This window comes from Hippocampus guttulatus, chromosome 5, assembly GCF_054856545.1.
Source record: "Hippocampus guttulatus isolate MCC_2025c chromosome 5, RoL_Hgut_1.0, whole genome shotgun sequence".
NCBI classification, from domain to species: domain Eukaryota; kingdom Metazoa; phylum Chordata; class Actinopteri; order Syngnathiformes; family Syngnathidae; genus Hippocampus; species Hippocampus guttulatus.
This window is the reverse complement of record NC_141265.1, coordinates 20,919,307-20,939,127: the sequence shown is the minus strand read 5'-3', so window position 1 is coordinate 20,939,127 and position 19,821 is coordinate 20,919,307. Positions and strand designations below refer to the sequence as shown.

The 19,821-nt window shown below is 48.9% G+C and overlaps 2 protein-coding genes across 4 annotated transcripts; both read right to left on the bottom strand.

Annotated features, from left to right (window-relative positions):
- Positions 1 to 73: 73 nt before the first annotated feature.
- LOC147205479 (disintegrin and metalloproteinase domain-containing protein 9-like) lies at positions 74 to 13,314 on the bottom strand. Of its 3 annotated transcripts, XM_086111446.1 has the most exons (24): positions 12,757 to 13,314; positions 11,731 to 11,831; positions 10,546 to 10,604; positions 9,548 to 9,626; positions 9,345 to 9,421; positions 8,995 to 9,190; positions 8,766 to 8,831; positions 8,604 to 8,675; positions 8,366 to 8,535; positions 8,216 to 8,297; positions 7,726 to 7,859; positions 7,465 to 7,636; positions 7,173 to 7,265; positions 6,991 to 7,095; positions 6,718 to 6,808; positions 6,492 to 6,597; positions 6,246 to 6,429; positions 6,089 to 6,169; positions 5,356 to 5,461; positions 2,936 to 3,083; positions 2,631 to 2,733; positions 2,330 to 2,359; positions 2,194 to 2,252; positions 74 to 1,599 (listed from the first exon to the last, which is right to left on the bottom strand). In XM_086111446.1, the coding sequence occupies exons 1-24, from the start codon at positions 12,845 to 12,847 to the stop codon at positions 1,530 to 1,532; spliced, it is 2,475 nt and encodes an 824-aa protein (XP_085967572.1). In that variant the 5' UTR covers positions 12,848 to 13,314; the 3' UTR covers positions 74 to 1,529. The 3 variants fall into 3 exon arrangements, with proteins under 3 accessions (XP_085967572.1, XP_085967571.1, XP_085967573.1); XM_086111445.1 differs by having other exon boundaries at positions 8,604 to 8,831; XM_086111447.1 differs by lacking the exons at positions 74 to 1,599; positions 2,194 to 2,252; positions 2,330 to 2,359; positions 2,631 to 2,733; positions 2,936 to 3,083 and adding exons at positions 4,647 to 4,727; positions 4,836 to 4,890 and having other exon boundaries at positions 8,604 to 8,831.
- Positions 13,315 to 14,254: 940 nt separating this feature from the next.
- On the bottom strand, positions 14,255 to 19,821 carry ercc6l (excision repair cross-complementation group 6-like). The gene is made up of 3 exons (XM_086112536.1): positions 19,692 to 19,821; positions 19,010 to 19,054; positions 14,255 to 17,949 (listed from the first exon to the last, which is right to left on the bottom strand). The coding sequence occupies exons 1-3, from the start codon at positions 19,736 to 19,738 to the stop codon at positions 14,400 to 14,402; spliced, it is 3,642 nt and encodes a 1,213-aa protein (XP_085968662.1). The 5' UTR covers positions 19,739 to 19,821; the 3' UTR covers positions 14,255 to 14,399.

The window sequence follows — 19,821 nt, the reverse complement described above, 5'->3', positions numbered from 1 at the left end:
TGTACCAAGCAGGAAAGACTACTGATGGGAGTTATCAATTTCAACACAATCAAGTCATTTTCATCTTACATGCTCAGGAAGCAGAGAACATATTTTAATGGCTTGAACACACAATGTCAAATTTAAAATCTGCTGAGGGTGAAAAAAAAGACAACCATGCTTTCTCTCCATCTGTCTCTCACACACACACAAATATCGGATTCATTCTGAATCCCTTGAATAAAAGAACATAATGATTAAATGGCATCTCCTGTAAGTGGCGAACAATCCGAACACCCCGCAGTGGACAGTTGACGACGATGCTAATGATGTTGACATCCATAGAACACCTCTATGCTCTTTTTTGTCCTATTTGAGGGGCAGGACAGTTTGGCGGTGTGATGTCATCGGTGTGGACAGGAAGTTGTTGTCCTCTGTGTGTTTTGCAGAGTTGATTCAGAGCAACGTCATTGAACCAACCACACCAAACCAGAGAGCACTTTTTGACATTCCAATGACCGTGCAGACGAGTGCCACCAGAGGACACCGGTGCTTCCTGTTAGTTCCGGTTGGTTGCTGGCACGGTCAAACACACCAGTTGTTCCGGCACAGGGTGCGCTGGCAGGAAAGGAAAAGTCCAAACAGTCCACACCGCACACTCTGCAAGTCGCTGTTTGCTTGAGCGCTCGTCTTGTACACATCTCTTGAACAAACTATTCAGATTTTGGTGTATTAAGGGAGGGATTTAAAAAAAAATCGGATTCATTTAAAATACAATCAACAAATTCATCAATTATTGAAGTAATCGGTAGTTGCAGTCTTCAGTTTATCAACATTTTTTGCTAGTGTGTGTGAGGTTTTTTTAACCATTGCATTATGACAAGACAAGCGCTTCCACAAGTTAACAGTGAATGGGCTGGACTGTCACTTAACTTAGCGCATTTCTACCTCGGGTAATCAAAGCGCCGTACACTGTTACCACATTCACCTATTGATGACGCAGCATCAGGAGCAACTGAGGGTTCAGCATTTTGCTCAAGAACACTTCAACAAGGTCGCAATGGGTTGGGAGACAACCACTCTACCATTGAGCTATGCCGGCCCCGACAGTGGTGTTTTTCAAAATCAAACTTCTTTGCGAGTGATGATCAAGAAATTATTTTTTTGTTCAGTCTCTGTACCAGTGGTCTCGTTCCACGTAGGGCATCGCCGCATAAACAATTAAAAACAAGCAAAAAACAGGCAGACCTCGCACTCCTGCCATAGTGGTTTTGATTTTGATGTTATCAAAGCAGCCAATCAGAGAGAAGCTGCTCTCAGGCCTGGTTGCTATTAGCCATGAGCCAGCAAGTGTTAATTAGCCAGCATAAACAGCACCGGCAGCATATGAGTGATGCCGCCACTTAATATTCATCACATCTGATTGGATGGTTTCTGACAAGTTCTTTTTTGGTCCAGATCCGCCTAAGACCCGGTTTCTTGCTTCCTGGCCGTCATTCAGCGGGGCTAAGCCTGGAGGAGGCAGTGTGGAATCCTGATACAGAAAGTGCTTATATGGGTGGCGCAGGGGCAGATCTTTGAGGCATCAGAGGTTGAGCTGCACTAGAGGGTTTGGGCTTTCTGACACACAAAAAGAAAGCAGAGGCCAAATGTAATGCCAAGTGCGATGCTAAGATGTCGGCATTCTGACACTCCAAAAAAAAAAACCAATACATAGAGGCTAGCTGCTATGATATTAAACAACGACATACCACAGTTATGGCTTTCTGACCCAAAAAGCAAATGGCTGACATTGTAACTGCTGCTAAACACACACATGCTACAGTGTGGGCTTGCTGACATAAAAAAAAAAGCACAGAGACTAGCTGCTATGCTTAATGCTAAGCTAACCACTGCAAAACGCACAAGTTCCACAATTGTGTCTTTCTAACACAAAAAAACAAAGCAGAGAGGGTAGCTGAGATACTAACCACTACGTTAAATGCTAAGCTAAGATTTAGGATCTGACACAAAACACTCCACAGCCAGGCTAGCGGCTATGCTAACACCTACAACGACAGCTGGTAAATTCACATATGCTACAGGTTTGTTTTCTGACACAAAAAATAATTCCAAAAGGCTATCTGCGATGCTAAATCCAAAAAAAAAAACTAGGCTGCGATGCCAAGTGCTTAATGCACACATGCTATGTCACATATTTGTTTTGTTGCTTACAAAGGTGGCGGCGGTGGCCTCACAGCGTACGAGGTAGCGCTCCTGCTTGTCTGCACCACCTGAACACACAGTTACACACCCATGTACATAATGTCATGATGAGAGCGGGGGCAGTGTTGACAGGCTTTCGTTTTACCTCGTGTGGCAGCAGAAGCTGACTGTTATGCTGGATGACAAAAAAAAAGGAAGAAATTAACACAAGTAGGAAGACATTTTTGGTGACCTCATGACTTGTAATGTATACACAACTATGTGTTAGAACACAACTAGTAACATGCTGTTGTAGCAACACTACTAGTAACACATACACCGACAGATCTTTGAAATACGACACATCCACACCTTTGTAAGAGCACAAGCAACACAGCCAAGCAACTTTGTCATGACACATAATGAGGCACGCATGCACACAGGTAGACACCTCTGTGTGTACATACCGCGTTTCTGAGGATGTTGTTGGCGTTGCCACGGGCAACAGGAGGCGGCTCAGTCCTGGGAGGCGGTCCTCTGCTGGGATTGCCCAACGGTGCTCCGTCCGGCCTGGCGACAAGGGTGGAGGTTGGGGCATTGGTGGGTTGGCACGTTAGCGCCCAAGTCAACACGTCCGAGCCAACTCGAAGGGAGAGCAGACAGACTCAAACGCTTTCGCCGTCTCTCAACCGTGTTATCACAAGCGCTGACGGCTGTAACTTTTCAGCGGCAGTGTTTTTGTCGAGAAATGAAGACGAGTAGACTGACTCACCGGTAACTCTGAGAGCGCCCCCTGCGTGTAAGGCCGAAGTACTGTAGCAGCTGCTTCCTGCGCAGAAAGGCGAAGGCAGCCAGCGCGGTCAGAGGAAGTACCAAGAAGAAGAACACGAGAAGACCGTCCCTCAGTGACTGGTCTTTGTCTGTGGAGGACACACACACACACACACACACACACACACACGCGCACACACACACGCACACACACACGCACACACAGACACACACACACAGATGACAACAAGCACAAGTATGTCACTCGTCCGTAACCGAAAAAAACGACAGCAAAACTGTACTTAGCGACCCCTTCTGGCTGGGTGGGGGATTGTTGGTGCTATTATAAGATAAGATATCCTTTATTTGTCCCACACTGGGGAAATTTACAGCCTCCAGCAGCAAGAATGTAGGCAGAAAGAAGAAGAAAAAAACAAACAAACACCGTTCAATTAAGTGCAATATAAATACAAAATGGATAAATCGCAGTGCTATTTACAGTTGTTTTCCACATCATTAATTATTATTAATATTATTGTTGCTATTTTTTATTCAGCAGCCTGACAGCAGTTGGTAGGAACGAGCGTCGGTATCTCTCCTTCTTGCAGCGCGGGTGTAACAGTCTCTGGCTGAAGGAGCTACCTAATGCTGTCAGGGCGGGCTGGAGAGGGTGGGAGGGACTGTCCATCATAGCTTTTAGCTTAGCTAGCATCCTCCTGTTGCCCACCTCCTCCAGAGTGTCAAGGGAGCAGCCCAGGACAGAACTGGCCTTCCTGACCAGTCGCTCCAGTCTCTTTCTGTCCCGGGCTGAGATGCTGCCTGACCAGCAGACAATGCCATAATGGATGGCCGAGGCCACCACCGAGTTATAGAAAGTCTTAAGGAGCGACCCCTGAACCCCAAAAGACCTCAGTTTCCTGAGTAGGAAGAGTCGGCTCTGTCCTTTCCTAATCAGGGTGTCCGTGTTTGTAGACCAGTCCAGTTTGTTGTTCAGAAGAACACCTAGGTACTTGTAGGAGGTCACCCTCTCTATGTCCATACCCTGGATGTTCATCGGTGCTGGTGAGGACCGTTTCCTGCAGAAATCCACAACCGACTCCTTAGTTTTCCTAGGGTTGATCTGGAGGAGATTCTGCTGGCACCAGTCCACAAAGTCCTTCGTCATTCCCCTGTACTCCCGATCGTCCCCCTCTGTAATGAGGCCAACAATCGCAGAGTCATCAGAGAACCTCTGAAGGTGACAGTTTGGAGTGGCGTGTCTGAAGTCCGAGGTGTAGAGGATGAACAGGAATGGAGCCAGAACAGTCCCCTGCGGCGCTCCAGTGCTGCAGAGAAGCCTGTCCGACTCACAGCTCTGCAACCTCACGTACTGCGGCCGATTTGTGAGGTAGTCTGTGATCCATGCTGTGAGATGGTGGTTCACTCCGGCGTTCTGCAGTTTGCCTCCCAGCAAGTTGGGCTGGATGGTGTTGAAGGCACTGGAGAAATCAAAGAACATGATTCTCACAGTGCTCCCAGCCTTCTCCAAGTGTGACAGCACTGAGTGGAGAAGGTAGATAATGGCGTCTTCCACGCCGATGCCAGGCTGATAGGCAAACTGCAGCGGGTCCAGTGAGCGGTCGAAGGTGGGCGAGGACGAGTCTCTCCACCGTCTTCATCAGATGAGACGTCAGCGCCACTGGTCTGTAGCTGTTCAGCTCCTTAGGGTGGGGGGTCTTGGGCACTGGGACCAGGCACGAAGTTTTCCACAGCTGTGGAGCTCTGCCCAGCTTCAGGCTCAGGTTGAACATGTGCTGGACAATGTCACACAGCTGGTCAGAGCAGGTCCTGAGGAGCCGGGAACTGATATTGTCTGGACCTGCTGCCTTCCTCACATTCATCTTCCTCAGTTGGTTCCTCACCTGCTCTGTTGTGATGGACAGGCAGGAACCAGGTGACAGACTGGGTAGATGAGAGCTGGTCGAAAGAGGAGGGGGAGGAGAAGAAGTCCTCAGTGAGAGTGGTTGCAGTTGGTGGTTGGGGGAAGGGACAGACGACTGGTCGAAACGGTTGAAAAAACGGTTCAGTCCATCTGCCCAGTCCTTGTCCTTCTCAGTCAATGTCTTTGGGCTGTCATGGCCTGAGATGGTTTTCAGGCCCCTCCAGACACCAGTGACATTGCTGGCCTGTAACTGGTCCTCCAATTTCATCCTGTATATCTTCTTCCCCTCCCTGATCTTTCTTCTCAGCCGAATCTGCACGGCCTTCAGCTCCTCTCTGTCTCTCGACATAAAAGCTCTCTTCTTCTCCTACAGCCCCTAATATTAGGTACGGTACAACTAAACAACCTCTCTTCAACCGGCAACGGAAGCTCTGATGGTCCCAGGAGTTTTAATTAGCAAACATTAGGAGGGTGCAAAGGTAGCGGCCGGGGGTACATACCATTCCAGGTGGGCCCGCTGTCCACGCTCCCCCCATAACCTGGCAACTCACAGAAGGGCGGAGCCCAGCCGTCTTCACAATGACAGTTCCGATTGTTGTTGCATACCTAACCCACAGGAGGAGACAAAGAAAGAAATCAGGGTTATGTGTGTGTGTGTGTGTGTGAGTGAGCTTCAGTAGTAGTGTGCTTCGAAATGCAGGCGCTTTGAGCTTAGGTTATTTTTATCTTTGTTATCTACCACTAGGTGGCACTATATTCTACACCTTAAAAGTGTTCTATAAATAAAGTTATGGAAATGCCCTTAATTCTTTCCAGCCAGCAGGCCCTCCTCAACAAAACTGATAAAAATGTTTCTTAATAACGGAAAGAGTACTTGAAAGACTATGTTTTCTAAAAACAATTTAGAAATGATTTTAATCCATTACACCGTTTGTGCACTACGATAAATTCAATTGGGCTCCTTCCCGCCACTGAAGGGCGGTATAGCAAGAAGAGTTTCATAACTACTGTCAGTGACATGGTCAGCTGCACTAATCTTAACAATATGTGCTTGTGGGTACATTTATATGGAATGGTTGATGAATCATTCCGTGTTCAAATATTGCTTGTGGCGCTACCGGATGGATGCTATTCATTCACCGTCTATTATGCGTTAGCATGAAGCTAGGTAGCTGCTGTACTTGTAGGTAAGGTGGCTTGTATGTCAAGGTGCCAGCGTGTCCAGTTTCTCACCCCGTGCCCGTGACATTTGTTGTCAGCATCGCAGTCAAAGTTGAGGACGTCCGCGCTACGACACTCAAAGTTGAGGCAAACCTGAACGCCGTGGTGGCAGAAAGCAGCAAAGTCAGCGTGGCGTCATCGGCCGCTTCCGGATGGCGCGGGAGTTTACCTTGTCCCGGCCGCACTTGGTGCCCTGGTTGACCATACCGGGGTCGGGCACGTCCGAGCCCAGCATGAAGTCCACCCCGGAGCAGACGCCGCCCCTTATGGGCGTGCTGATGATGGACGGCTCCATGCCAAAGGCTTTGACGCCCTGGACGTTGGCGCACTGAAGCTTCCCGCACAAAGCGTTTCTGTGGGGCAAAACAGATGATGCTCTCTCTTCTGTGTGTGTGTGTGTGATTGTCACTTTTACCTGCTCTCACACTTTTTGAACCCGTAGTTTTGGTATCCACAGTTCCCAAAGCGATCGCCTTTGCTGTTTACCTCTTTGAAGCAGATCTCTGGTGCCATCTTGGCCTCTGAGGAGCGGCCACACAGACACACACACACACACGCGCACACACACATGCGGTCACATCTTGTCTCTTTGTCGCTCTTTGTTGTGTGTGTGTGCGCGTGGCTTTTTCAAGGCGACTCACTGGCTCCGAAGATGCTCCTGCATTGGTCTTCGGCATGCTGACAGCGGCCGTTGTAACAGTACGCCTCCTGATTCCGACACAGATGACCGTTCTGAAACAAACAACCACTAACGTCATCGGAACTAGCGACATAAGAGCGTGACAGTTAGCAACAGGCGCACACAAATGTGTGTCCGCAGTGTGTTTGTTATGAGCATGTGTGTGAGTGTACATATCGATCTTGAGTGTGTCACATGTGTGATTGTTGTGACACACACACACGCATGCACCGACCTGCACAAAGACGTCGCTCTGACAGAGAGACGAGGAGCCGTTGCAGAACTCTGGCAGGTCGCACTCATTTGTGCTGGCGCGACAAACCGTGCCGCCGGGCTGGAACTACACACGAGCACACACACGTTTTCAGATGGCCGCCATGTCACCATTGCGGCGATGACTTCCTGTGATGAGAGTACCCGACAGTTGTAGCAACACTCGCCAGTAGCGCATTCAGCTCCTGGCTTCAGTCTGCACGTCTTAAACTCACAGCAGGGGTCGCTCTCGCACTCCTGTCGCAAGTGCAAGTACATCAGCACGCAACAAATACACACGCAATTGTGTGACTGACCCCCCCCACACACACACACGCTCACAGACACACACACACACAAATTCTCTCTCTCTCTCGCTCATGGGGACACACTCACACCCAGTTCCACACACGCACGACATGCACGCAAGATATAACGCTTGTGCCACGAGTACCACCTGTTGCGATCCGCAGTCGCAGTCCTCCCCGAAGTCGAGCAAGCCATTTCCACAGTAGGGGGCGCTGTAGGCCTCGTCGGGCCGCGGCACGTTGAGGAGACACGAGCCGCCCGTGTGCAGCAGCATCTTCTCAAAGTCGTCGGCGCTGCAGCTACTGAAGTTTCGGGAACCTCTGACGCCACAACACAACGCAGCACCATCTGTCACTAGGGGTGCAGCTGTGTGCGTGTCCGTTTTGTATGCGCGTGGTGCGTGCCTTACGTGGCGCCAGAGTTCATGATACACGCTTGCGTGGGGCACGTGCAGGCCCGGCTGTCGTCGTGGTTCATGCCGAGGTTGTGACCGAGCTCGTGGGCCACGATGGAGGCGAAGACGAACACGTTGTTGTTCGTGAACTACAAAGAGTCGTACGGGAAGTGAGCATGTTACCTACAAATGCGTACGTGTTACCTGTATGTGTGTTTGCATGTGATTTGTATCGACTGCATGTGTGATTTTTTTATTTTTTAACCTGTGCATCGGTTACCTGTACATATGTATGTGTGTCATCACCTGTATGTGTTATCAATATGTGTGTGTTATTGACCTGAATATAGGTGTTACTATAACATACTGCATGTGTGTTACTTGCATGTTACCTGAATGTGCGTTACAAGTACACGTGCTAGTTACCTACATATGTGTGTTGCTACTACAAGTGTGTCTGTGTGTTAAAAAAAATAAAAATCTAAATGTATTTTCACAAACGTACCGCGTTAATTCCACCACCATGACTTCTCGAACACACGGTGGCGACAAACGCCATCCCCGCCGTGTCCCCAAAACTCTTCATCCTGCATCATGACAATCGTCATCGTCAGTATGAACGAGTGTGTGTGCGCGCGCGCGCGTTCACACTCACAAGATGAGCTGCGCCGAGTCGTGTCGTCGACGGGGCAGCAGTTCCTTCTCTCTCCACTGGGTGAAGCGACTGAGCACCTCACCGGCGCCCCCGTCCGTGCTGATCATGTTCTGCCTGGTCCAGATCTCGAGGCCCACCAGGACCACCCGCACGTTAATCTGCATGTAGATCTGCACATGCACACCACAACAATTCAGTGCGGGTATGCGCGTGTGTGTGCGCGCTCGCGTCTACTCACGCCATCGATGATGTTCGCCAAATGAACCATCTCCTCGCGCACCGCGCTCTCGTTCCTGTTCATGGTGTTGTACTGGCAGAAGGAATAATTGCACGTTATATCATCATTACCGGTTTTATTAAACTGAATCGATGTATGGTTACGCGCGTGCATGTGTGTCACCCTGTCATTGTCCACCACCAGCAGGAGTTCCACATAGTGTGTGCGATGGAGAATATCTCGCTTCATCTGGAGAGCGAACCATGAGTTATCAACACATATGTTAGGAATGTCCGCGAGCTTCATGCTAACACATAATAGGAAACTCCCAAGACGGGCTAATAAAACTAGCACTGATATTGCAGTTGTTCAAACTGCTCAATGAATCAAACTGATCAATGCGTGCGGTCACCCTGCCATGCTGGCGGATCTCCTGTCGCTCTCCTAAGTGCGTATATTCCGTGCGGTTGTGAGCGCGGTGGCGATGTGGGGTCCCGCATCCACGGGGCTGCGATGTCACATCCTGTAGGCGATACAGCAGGTGCTGCTCGGGGGCGGAGTCGAGAGGCTCAATGGCGTAGCTGTCGTCGTCGAGATGCAGCACGCCCCTGCCGCATGACGCACCCGCACACGATACAATACAACAACAATTATTGCAAACTGAAAACCCAAGTCAGCAGAAATATGCAAAACAGACACGAAAAGTGATCGGCAGGCATGTGTGTTACATCTGCCTCAATGACATCAATGCGTGTGTGCTACCTGAGGCCGTTACAAATACTCATGGCGACAGACGATCCCTCCATGCCTTCAACAGAACCCTGAAAATGACAATGATTCTAACACACACACACACACACACACACACACACACACACACACACACACACAGAATTAAGCGTCCAAAGTTGGTTTAACGTGTGTATATGTGTGTGTGCGCCTGGGAGTGAGATTGTGTGTCGTACCTGGACGTCCGGCGCCGTCGTGACGATTTGTCCGTCGTGCGCGTATGTAAACACTTTGAAGTTGGCAGGCAGCAGCATCCTGAAAACAAGAACGTCAATTTGTTTTGTAATTTAGCGAGGTCACGCACGACACGCGCCGCCATCCGAGGGACATAGTTGACAGCGAAGGAAGAAAACAGTTCGCTTGCTTCAATCAAGAAGATAAAAAACACAAGTTGGAGGTTAGCGAGACAGAGCTAACAATCTCGTTTGACGCTTTTTATCAGCGCGTAGTGAGAACACACTGATAAAAAGCGCGTGGCGGCAACACGCCGTCTGCTCGTGTCGGTGCACTGTGCGAACGCGTCTCAGACAAGATGGCAACAGAAAACGGGAAACTTACAAAGCCAGTTTAATGTCGAGATAGCATACAATATTCATTTGTTATAAAATGAAAGTGATTGTAAAATGATTCTTAAAGGTTACGTCAAGGCACAATATTTTTCTTGACAATATTTTTTTTTGTGTGGCCCTACTTGTCTCAACACAGCATTTGATGGCATTTTCAGTGGACAGCAAGCGGCAAAATGGCCGCCCTCTGAGTTGGATCAAAGTGCGTCGATTTTTCTGCAATATTCTCCAGAATGTTTCCGAATGTTAAGACTAGTGGGGGCGCATGCAACATATTGGAAAGGTAATTTTCGACTTAAATTCCCCTTCAACGATTGTGAGATTTTGCCATAAAAAAAAATCTGTTTCTGAAACTTTCTTGCCAAAAATGTGCCTTTTCACCTGGACGAAAAACATTTTACCTTCTCTTTAAAACTTGACATTATTTTTAGCATTTTGTGACATTTTTGTTCAAGAAATGACATGTTTTTGTGGAAAACAATTAAAAAATATATATAAAAAATTTCTCAAAAAAAAAGAAAAGAAAAAAAGAAGAATTACATTTGAAAACATCCTGACACAAACCCCAAATGCTTTGGATGCTATCGAAAACTTTCATGCCAACTCACTGGTTCCGCTCCAGATGAACTACGTGGCGGCGTCCCGACACGTCGATGGCGTACGACACCTACAACGGGAAGTGACACACACACACACACACACACACACACCTGATTATTCGCCAGAAAAACCTGATCACATGACCACCAGATCACATGGCCTCACCCCCATGTGCACTTTCACTCTCACATACCTGTCAACTTTTTGGAGCGCCAACCTGTATAAACTACCCAAAAAATCCTTATAAAGAGCAAAAAATCCTTATAACATACCAAAGCATTTTATATGTCAAAATAACGGCAGGAAAAAACCCACGAAATGTTCAATGATATTTATTGTAGATCTCCATAATACAATGTCTGGTTAATGTAATGCAATGAATACTCTGCTGTTTTCAACTAGGAACCACGTGATTTACTGGAAAGTTACCGGAAATGAAAGCATTCGAGTAGACTAGCACCATTCTGGGCAAAAGCAAACGGAACTACCTGTCAGGGAGGGGGGGTGGGGGGGGGGGGACAAAAAACTGAAATTTTCAGAATCCGTATGATTTGTGCGATACGGCCATATACGTAAGATTCACCACAAAATCCGTATGAACTATGGCTAAACCGTATGAGTTGACAGGTATGCTCTCACTTGCTGTCTCAGTCATGACGGCATCATTACAACTTCCTGTGTGCATGAACGTGTCCCGGAACAAGAATCAAACATTCCTTCATGCTACATCACTAAGTGCGGAAACGCCGACGCAGCAGCATTTTGTGTGCGTGTGTGTACGAGTCTCTGAGGTGTGTGAGTGTATGTCTGGCATATGTGTGTTACACGTGTGTCTGTGGTTTGTGCGTAGGTTTGCAGGTGGGTGTTATTAAATGCGTATGTGTGTGTGTGTGTTATGCGCGTGGATCTTTGTTGTGTGAATGAGTGTGTCAGGAAAGACGCCGACTCCTCCTCCCTCAATGGAAAGTCAAAGAACTGCCAATGACATCGTGCTGTCAAAGATTCATTGTCATCAACAACTTGCCGACAGGAAGTCATCGTTGTAATGACAGGAAGCGGGAGAGGTGGCAGGATGTGGGTGCATCAGTTGATCAAATGCTTAGCATGTACTCCAGAGTTCAGAGGTCACACAGTCTCACTCACACTCACACACACACAAAGACAAGTCAAAAAAACGAGTGAAATCTCTGCACCTGATTGGGCGGCGAGCCGTCGGCGTTCCGCCTCCACCGGCCTCCTATTGGGCGAGGCAACGTCAGTTGATATGAGGACAGATGCTGCGTCTGCTGAGAGTCTGGATGACACGAACAAAAACACACTTAGCATCTTTGCTCAGCCAGTACACACACAAACTGCATGCATGGTTAGACAACACACACAGACAGACGATTGACCTCCTGCCGGCAGCGAGGCCATGCTAAGTTAAGCTAAGTTAAGCCAAGCCGCTTAAGCCGTCAGGTGACAGCAAAACAGCACGCACCTTCTCTGAGACCTACAGTGGGCTAACGCCAAATGTTGTCATTTGGAGGCGAAGTGCAGCAATACAGAGAGAAAAGGGATTTTTTCGGGGGATTAAAACCGAGTTGCAGACATATAGGGGGGCAGCCCACTCAGCACCTATCGGGGTGGGAGAGTCTTGGATTGCTGTTTGAGTCCCAGAGAAGTGTCTAGCACGATGGTACCGCATGTCACATACACCCCAAACCAAGATGGGGCAGAGTGTTAACATAAAGTTGTCTGCAAGGCAGTTCATGGTAGATCAAAAACATCCCAAATTAACGTGAAGTTAAGCATCCAAGAAGCTTCTAGAACACAGCTATCAAACTCAAGGCCCGGGGGCTAGATCCGGCCCACCACTGCATCTTATGTGGCCCGCAAAAGCAAATCAAACATGTCAACTTCCATGATGCTGGGTAAAATCTGTACCAACATTTAAAATTCTAATCTGCAATAATAAGAAGGATATTGTAAGCATTTTCTTGTAACCAAACCCGTCATGACAGGAACCGAAACAAAAGTGGAGTAAACCGTTATTCTTGACTTCTTCATATGGTTTCAGTCATAAGTTTCAAGTTTCAATTTTCAAGTCGACTTTATTGTCAAATGTGCCTCAAGGGAAACGGTAACTAAAATATGGCCCACGACAAAAACAAATTAGTTTGACCCCCTGGGTGTGTAAAGCGCCCATGAGAGTGAGCAGTCGACTTCCTCGTCCTCACCTCCAGTTTGTCCACTTCCGGTCATCAGAAGCAGAAAACAGCAGATTTCCAGCAGCGTTTCTCTTCGTCCACTTAAAGCCATCACCATCATCTTCGTCTTTCGGACTCGACCTCTTCCTCCTTCGTGAAATGCCGACGGCCGCTGGGAGCCCTCGTGTCGCCTTCTACTCCTCAGCCGCCTCCAGCCGTGTTCTCCCTCCGCGTGTCCATTAAACTCCAAGCGAGGCGGTTCCGTCTCGTTGGTCTATGGGCGTCGATTCGAACCCGAACCAAACCGACCGTTCGACCTACGAACACACTTCTACAACGTTCCACCGAGGTGATGTCACTTTCGACTTATCCGGAAAGAGCCGAAGTTTGTGTCCGAGCGAAGACCCCCGAACAATCCCGAACGCGCGATTTTGTCTTGCATAGGAATTCCCCGTGGTGTTTCTTGTGGTTTCTTTTGTCCTTTCCGTCCCGTGCTGGTGGTTCTTGGCGTGTGTCTGCAGCCAAAAACATACGTCCCCGAGGGCAACCGTCGCCCTGCGACCCCAACACACCACAACCGGTCCTGACGTGACGTCACTTTCATCTTCTCCGGAAAGCGTCGAGCACGGCCCCCCCAACGGGCCTTCAAAATAAGATGGCTCGTCCTCTTTTGGAACAGATGTGTTTACATTTTCATTTAAAGTACTTTACTAAATCCATGTATGAAGCACCAACACAGTAATTTCTTATATAAAATGGAGAACAATATTAGCAGTTGGTACATAGAACCTTTTTGAAAGTAAGAGCTCCTTCTTGGCTCCTGATTAGTTCAGTGGGGCCCCAATTTGATACACATCTCTGAAATTACACATTTGCTCACATATTAATGATGTCATGCTAATTAATAAACAGCAGCATGCAACATTTAATTTATATTAATTCCTGTCAGTGGTTACAGGTTCACACAATACTTATGCAACATTCCTGTAAAGTCATCATGTCCGACCACTGGGCGCACCATGTTGGTGACCCCCGGTACATTTAGATAGTTTTCATTCACATGATCAGAAGTAGTTTGTCCACCCAGCTGGTGGTTGAGGTCATAAGGATGGATCACCAATTCGAACATTTAATGAGCCCCGGAACAAACCAATGCGCCGACCTCCTAGGTCTGCACAGAAAGCGTAGAAGTTATTTGAAAAGTGTTTTGCATCATGAACTGAAAACAAGTACCAAAAAAGTGGGTAAACAGTGGCTACTCGCTTACATGGGGTATAGGGAGCAAGCTGCCCTGTGAATAGTGAAAATTTGCATATAATTGACAGCCATTATAAATGCATAGAAAATGTTCCATGAGATAAATTTTGTTGTATTGGTGAAAAAATATTAAACATTTTTAAGAAACCGAAAGCAAAATTCACAAATAGGAGGCTTTGCGGGCACCAAACAGCAAGCATATCCACGATATTAGGAATCGATTTTCAAGAACAAGGCTTCAGTTGGAACCATACAAAATGCTTTTATTTTTTTTTGTCATGAGCTCTTTTCTGTCAGATGACAAATCTTATCCGCTCATTTTGTAGAAGACGAGCGGTCTGTGGTTTGAAACCAACTAAAACAGCAAACATGTACGTACTGAACATTTGAACGCATCAGAGTTCTGAGGAGAGTTCCTATTCCGAACGACTGAGCTGTCTGTACAGCTGGATGGTCAAGAACTGGATTTCAGGATCTCCGGGCCTGATGTCGAGAGCCTTGAGGAACAAATCCAGAGCCTCGCTGAGTTGCCCTCGGTTGAACGACTCGCGGCCTCGCGTCACCAGCGACTCATAGCCGTCGACGCACTCCACCCCGGCCTTGGCGGCACATTGCTCGAGCCTCTCGGAGGACGTCAGCTCGGGCTCACTGGTTGACTCTTCCAGGTGACTGCTCCGGGGATCCAACTCCTCCTCTTCCTCCTCCTCCTCCACTTCTTCCACTTCTTCCTCTTCGACGACTTCTTCATCTGAATTTAGGGGCTCTCCGGTGGTGTCCTCCGTCCGAGCGCTCGCATCGTCCTCCCCGCTCTTGCGGTCTTGGAGGATGGAGCGCACGAAGGAGCGGCGTGAGGCCACCGACACGTTTCCCCGGACGCTCTTTCGAGAGCCGATGAGCGATGAGGATTTGGGCGTGGACGATCCATGCAGCGGGAGGTTTTTGAACGCAGCCTTCGACGACTGCGGTATGACCTCCTCGCCCACCACCACCTCGACTTCTTCTTCACTGTCATAAATGATGGGCACTATCTTCTTCCTCTTGGTAGTGGCGATAAGAGACCCGTCCATATCGGAGACGTTGGACTTGGTGCCGAGTCCGAGCTGCCTCTCCGTCAGGGATTTGCCCACATCAAAGGTTCCTGACATCTGAAGCTGTGACAGCAGCTTCTCCTCCTCCTCATCATTATCCTGGTACAGGATGTCGCTCTCCTTGTCCAGCTGAATTGGGGACAGGAGCTTCGTTTCCTTATCCTGGTACAGGATGTCTTTCTCCTCCAGCCGCAGTTGGGACTGAAGCTTCTTCTCTTCATCCTGGTAGGAGAGCTCGCTCTCCTCCAACTGTAGGTTGAAGTTCCCTTCTATCAGCTCTGAGCCGCTGGCGCTAACTCGCGACCAGGAGTCGTTTCTTAAACTGGACGAGGATGACTGCAGGGCGGAAAGTCTTTTGCTCTGGAGGGGTTTCATCGGACTGCCGTCCAAATTTGAGTTGTTCAGGTCTTCGTTGTCGCTGATGTGGATCGAAGCATCCGGAGGAACTCTCCTTACTCCCTTGGAAAAGGCTGCGACTTCTCCATCATCAGTCGTACTCCGCTTACCTCCTCCTTCCTGACTCTTCTCCTTTATGAGCTTTTCTTGATTCCCCGCAGACCAGCTTTCATCCTGAGTGAGATCGATTGGACCCTCCTTGCGGTCACTCGCTCGTTCTGGGTCCACCCGGGCCGGTGACGAACTGCCGTGGCGTGGCGAACATGTGAGACTGGATCTGCGCTTGCCAGATTTCTTCTCCTTGAGGGGTTCTTCACGCTCACTTGCCGACTTTCGCCTCCGTGCTGGCTCGGTAGTGGACTCCAAGATGTTTGCAAACTGCATATGCAAATGCGACTCAGCCTTCACAAGCTCCTGGGCCTTCTGGACCCGCCCTTCAATGTACTGTTGCTCTTCTTGGTCCTGCAGGTCCTCGTCAAGGTCCACGTTGAGGGAAAACATGAGGTCGTGATCGGAGATTCCAAACATGTCCATGGCGTGGAGGTGGACAAGGTGAATTTCCAGGTCAGGGTCAGTGCTTCGGTGTTTGGCGTGCAGGGACTGCAGCAGCAGCTGCGTGGAGGAGGACCTGGTGTCCTCCAGGCTGAAGAGCTCCCGCAGCTCCTGCTGGCTGAAGTAGCGGAAAGGGTTCTTCTTGTCGCCAGTGGTCTGCCGGATCAGCGAGTCCTTGAAGACCTGCCGTCTGTAGATCTTCTCCTCCACCGTGCCGCACGTGATAAGTCGGTAGATGACCACGTTCTTGGTCTGGCCGATGCGGTACACCCTGTCCACCGCCTGGGCGTCGGTCGCTGGGTTCCAGCTGGGATCATAGATGACCACCCTGTCAGCCGCCGTCAGGGTGATGCCGACACCACCCACCTGGGTGGTGAGGAGGAAGACGGAGTAGTTGTTGTCCGTCTGGAACAGGGTAATGAGTCTGTCTCGCTCCGCCACCTGCGTGATGGTCCCATCCAGCCGCAGGACTTTGAACCCTTGGTTCTTCAGGATACGCTGGAGGATGTCCAGCACCATCCTGTAGTGGGCGAAGACCAGCGTGCGGTGGCCTTCATGCCGCAGACGCTTGAGGAGAGCAATCAGGAAAGCCAGTTTACCGGACTCGGCTATCAGAGTGTCATCGGGAACGTGGGCGATACTCTGACTGCCCATCTCATCGTCGTCGATGCTCTGCCGAGCCTCCCTGAGACCCAAGGTGGAGGTGGCTCTGGCAGAGAGAAGCCTCGGGTGGTCGCAGAGCTTCTTCAGAATGGTCAGCTCGGCAAGAGGCGACCTGGATGTCATGAGCAGCTCCTTGATGTGTTCCAGAGAAATGAACTTCCAGTAGATCTCCTCCTGGATGCCACTGAGGTACGTCCACACAATTAGGTCGTTTTTCCTGGTCAGTGTGGGCATGCTGACCCCACAGTCCTTCTGATCCTCAGACTCCTTATCCTTCTTCTCCTCTGCACTCTGAGACTGTCCGGCGGCTCGCGCGTTGTCTTTGTTCTTCTGCACTTCAGCCTTTGTCCTGCGCAGGAAGTACGGTTGGATGATGGCCATGAGGTTCTCCGACATCCTGGACCCGAGGGCCTTCTCCCCCGGAGTGGCGTCCTTCTCCCGGGCACGGGTGATGGGATTTTCATACTCCATCTTGAAGGTTTTGGCCGTGCCCAGCAGAGTTCCTTGACAGGCAAAGTCGAAGAGAGCCCACATCTCACGGAGATTGTTTTGGACAGGGGTGCCGGTGAGCAGCACTCGGTTTTTGGACGGGATGGCGGAGGCGCTCTTGGCGGTTTTGGTGGTGCTGGTCTTGATCTTGTGGGCCTCGTCCAAGATCATGTAGTCCCATTTGAACTCGCGGCCCTGGTAGGACGACAGCTGCTGCCAGTTGTTCATTAGCATGGTGTACGTGGTGATGATCACGCCACTCCTCCTTTGGACCTTCTCCAAGTTCTTGGTCCGCTCGGCCTTGCTGGCGCCGTGAAACTCTTTGACCCGCATTCCAGGAGTCCATTTGTTAAACTCCTTGATCCAATTGGTGATGAGCGAGGTGGGCATGACCAGCAAGGTGTGCTTGATCAACTCGTTGTCATACATTGCCGACAGGAAGGAAATGACCTGGATGGTTTTGCCCAGGCCCATGTCATCTGCCAAAATCCCACCTTTGCGCCCGTCCCTGTAGAGGCTGTACAAAAAGGCGACGCCGTTCCTTTGGTAGTTGTACAGTTTGTCGTAAAGCTCCTTGTACAGCTTTAGACCGCTCTTGTTGACGTCCACATACTCGTCGTCGTTCTCATCCTCCAGGTTCTGTGCCAGAAACTCCTCAATTTTCCCAATTCGCTTCTGCAGCTTGTCACTGCGGTGAATGTTGCAGGCCATCTTGAAGTGCTCCAAAGCTTTGTTCATCTCTCCCTGTCGGGCCGCATCTTTTCCGTCTTGGATGTGTCTGCAAGCAAAGAAAAGTCAGCACAGCCACTCTGAAGCGCCCACCCGCACGTGACATCATTAACTTGTGACATCACTAACATGTGACATCATCCCATCAAAGAACAGGAGACTCAACCACACCAAAGCTTCAGCTCAGCTGCTACTCAAACACTGACAGGCCCAGCAGCACTGACCTGGATTAGCACCCTCAGCCACGCATGTTGTCATAAAGACTCATGCTGCACTCTCATATAGAACCATTCGCACAATGTAGATTTGGCGAGCTCTGGTGGACAGCAATAGGACAGGCAGGGGGTACGTACAGTGGATGTCCGCGGCATAAGCAAAAGAGTTGCAAATAAAATATTCATTCATTCATTCAACCCGAATCTGACCCCTCAAAAAGCGACTCACTGCTTCTCATTTATTGGTGTTATATTCCTGCCCCCCCTTTTTTTTAACGCAAGTACTGTATTTACTGTAATTATGACTTTACTGCCGTCTCTATTAGTGTGTAAGCTTAAGATATGGTATGCATATTTTCAAGGGCTATTTTTTAACAGAACATTTTCTAGACCAGGGGTGTCAAACTAATTTTTGTCGCGAGCCACACTATAAATCCCTTGGAGGGCCGTGAGGACTGAAACTGTAAGTCAAGAAGAGTGTTTTATTGTTTAAGTAACTGTAATGAGGGGATTGGTAACAAGAAAATGCTTACATTATGTCACTGATTTATTACATATGAAAATCAGATTTATTTTTTATAGCAAGCATCATGGAAGTTGTCATCTTTGATTTGCTTTTGCGGGTCACTTAAAATGATGTGGCAGACCACATCTGGCCCCCAGGCCTTGAGTTTGACACCTGTTTTCTCGACTTACACAAATGTGGGTCGCGACTTAGGCAAACTTGGCTGGACGAGTATTCATGTGTAATCAAATTCTGGCTCGCAACACAGACCCCCCCCCCCCCATCCCCCTGCCACCCAAAAAATGACCAGGCGACAGCTTGTATCTCAAAAAATAAAATGATGAGCAAGTGAGGGTAGCACTGCTTTAGAAAATATGGTGCTTTGTTACCTATTGTAGAGTTCCATGTTGTCCTCCTCCTCCATGGACAAAAACCTGAGAGGAAGCCAACAAAGTCAGACATTGAACAAAGACCCCTGTCACTTATAATGTATTTTATATATGTATGTATAGGACAAACAAATTCGTCCTATCCAGTTGGTACTGCATGCATTTTCCTGCTCCTGAATGGCTCTAAAAAAAGGCCTCTCAACGAGCCACCCCCACAAGTTCCTGCATTTTGAGTGACATTGGGACTGCTGTTTTACATTTTTCTGGCAATTTTGACGTAAATTGGTTGACTTCTAGAGCCCTTTTTGGGGGGCTTTGGGTTTGTGAACTTACTGTGAGCTGCCATGCTGGCCTACATTTTCCCATCGCTTCTGACAATGATATCATTTTCCCTCCTACCTGTGCCGTACATACATCGGTGACTGTCAATGTACATGAACAATTTCAGGAGCATTTGTTCATTCTCGGCTCGGAATTGTTAATTTTTGTCGGCATGGCTACTGCCAACGAATTTCCAAATTAGCCTACAAACGCAGCACGTCACGGACTTGCTCAAGTGAAATAATTCAGTCGTGCGAACGTTTTTGTGCATCCTCATCTCACGCCGACTGCCTTCCCTCACTAGCTGAACATTTCCCGTTGTTGGACACGGTTTTCACCGGGCGAACTAACGTTAACTTACTTGTCTAGCTTGTCACCAAGCTCCTCCACGTCACCGTTTCCATTCATGTCTGGAGATTCTTTTTGTAAAAGGAACACTTGGAACAAGTTAGTTGGCGATATCAAACTCAAGAAGGAAAAAAGAGGCTGGG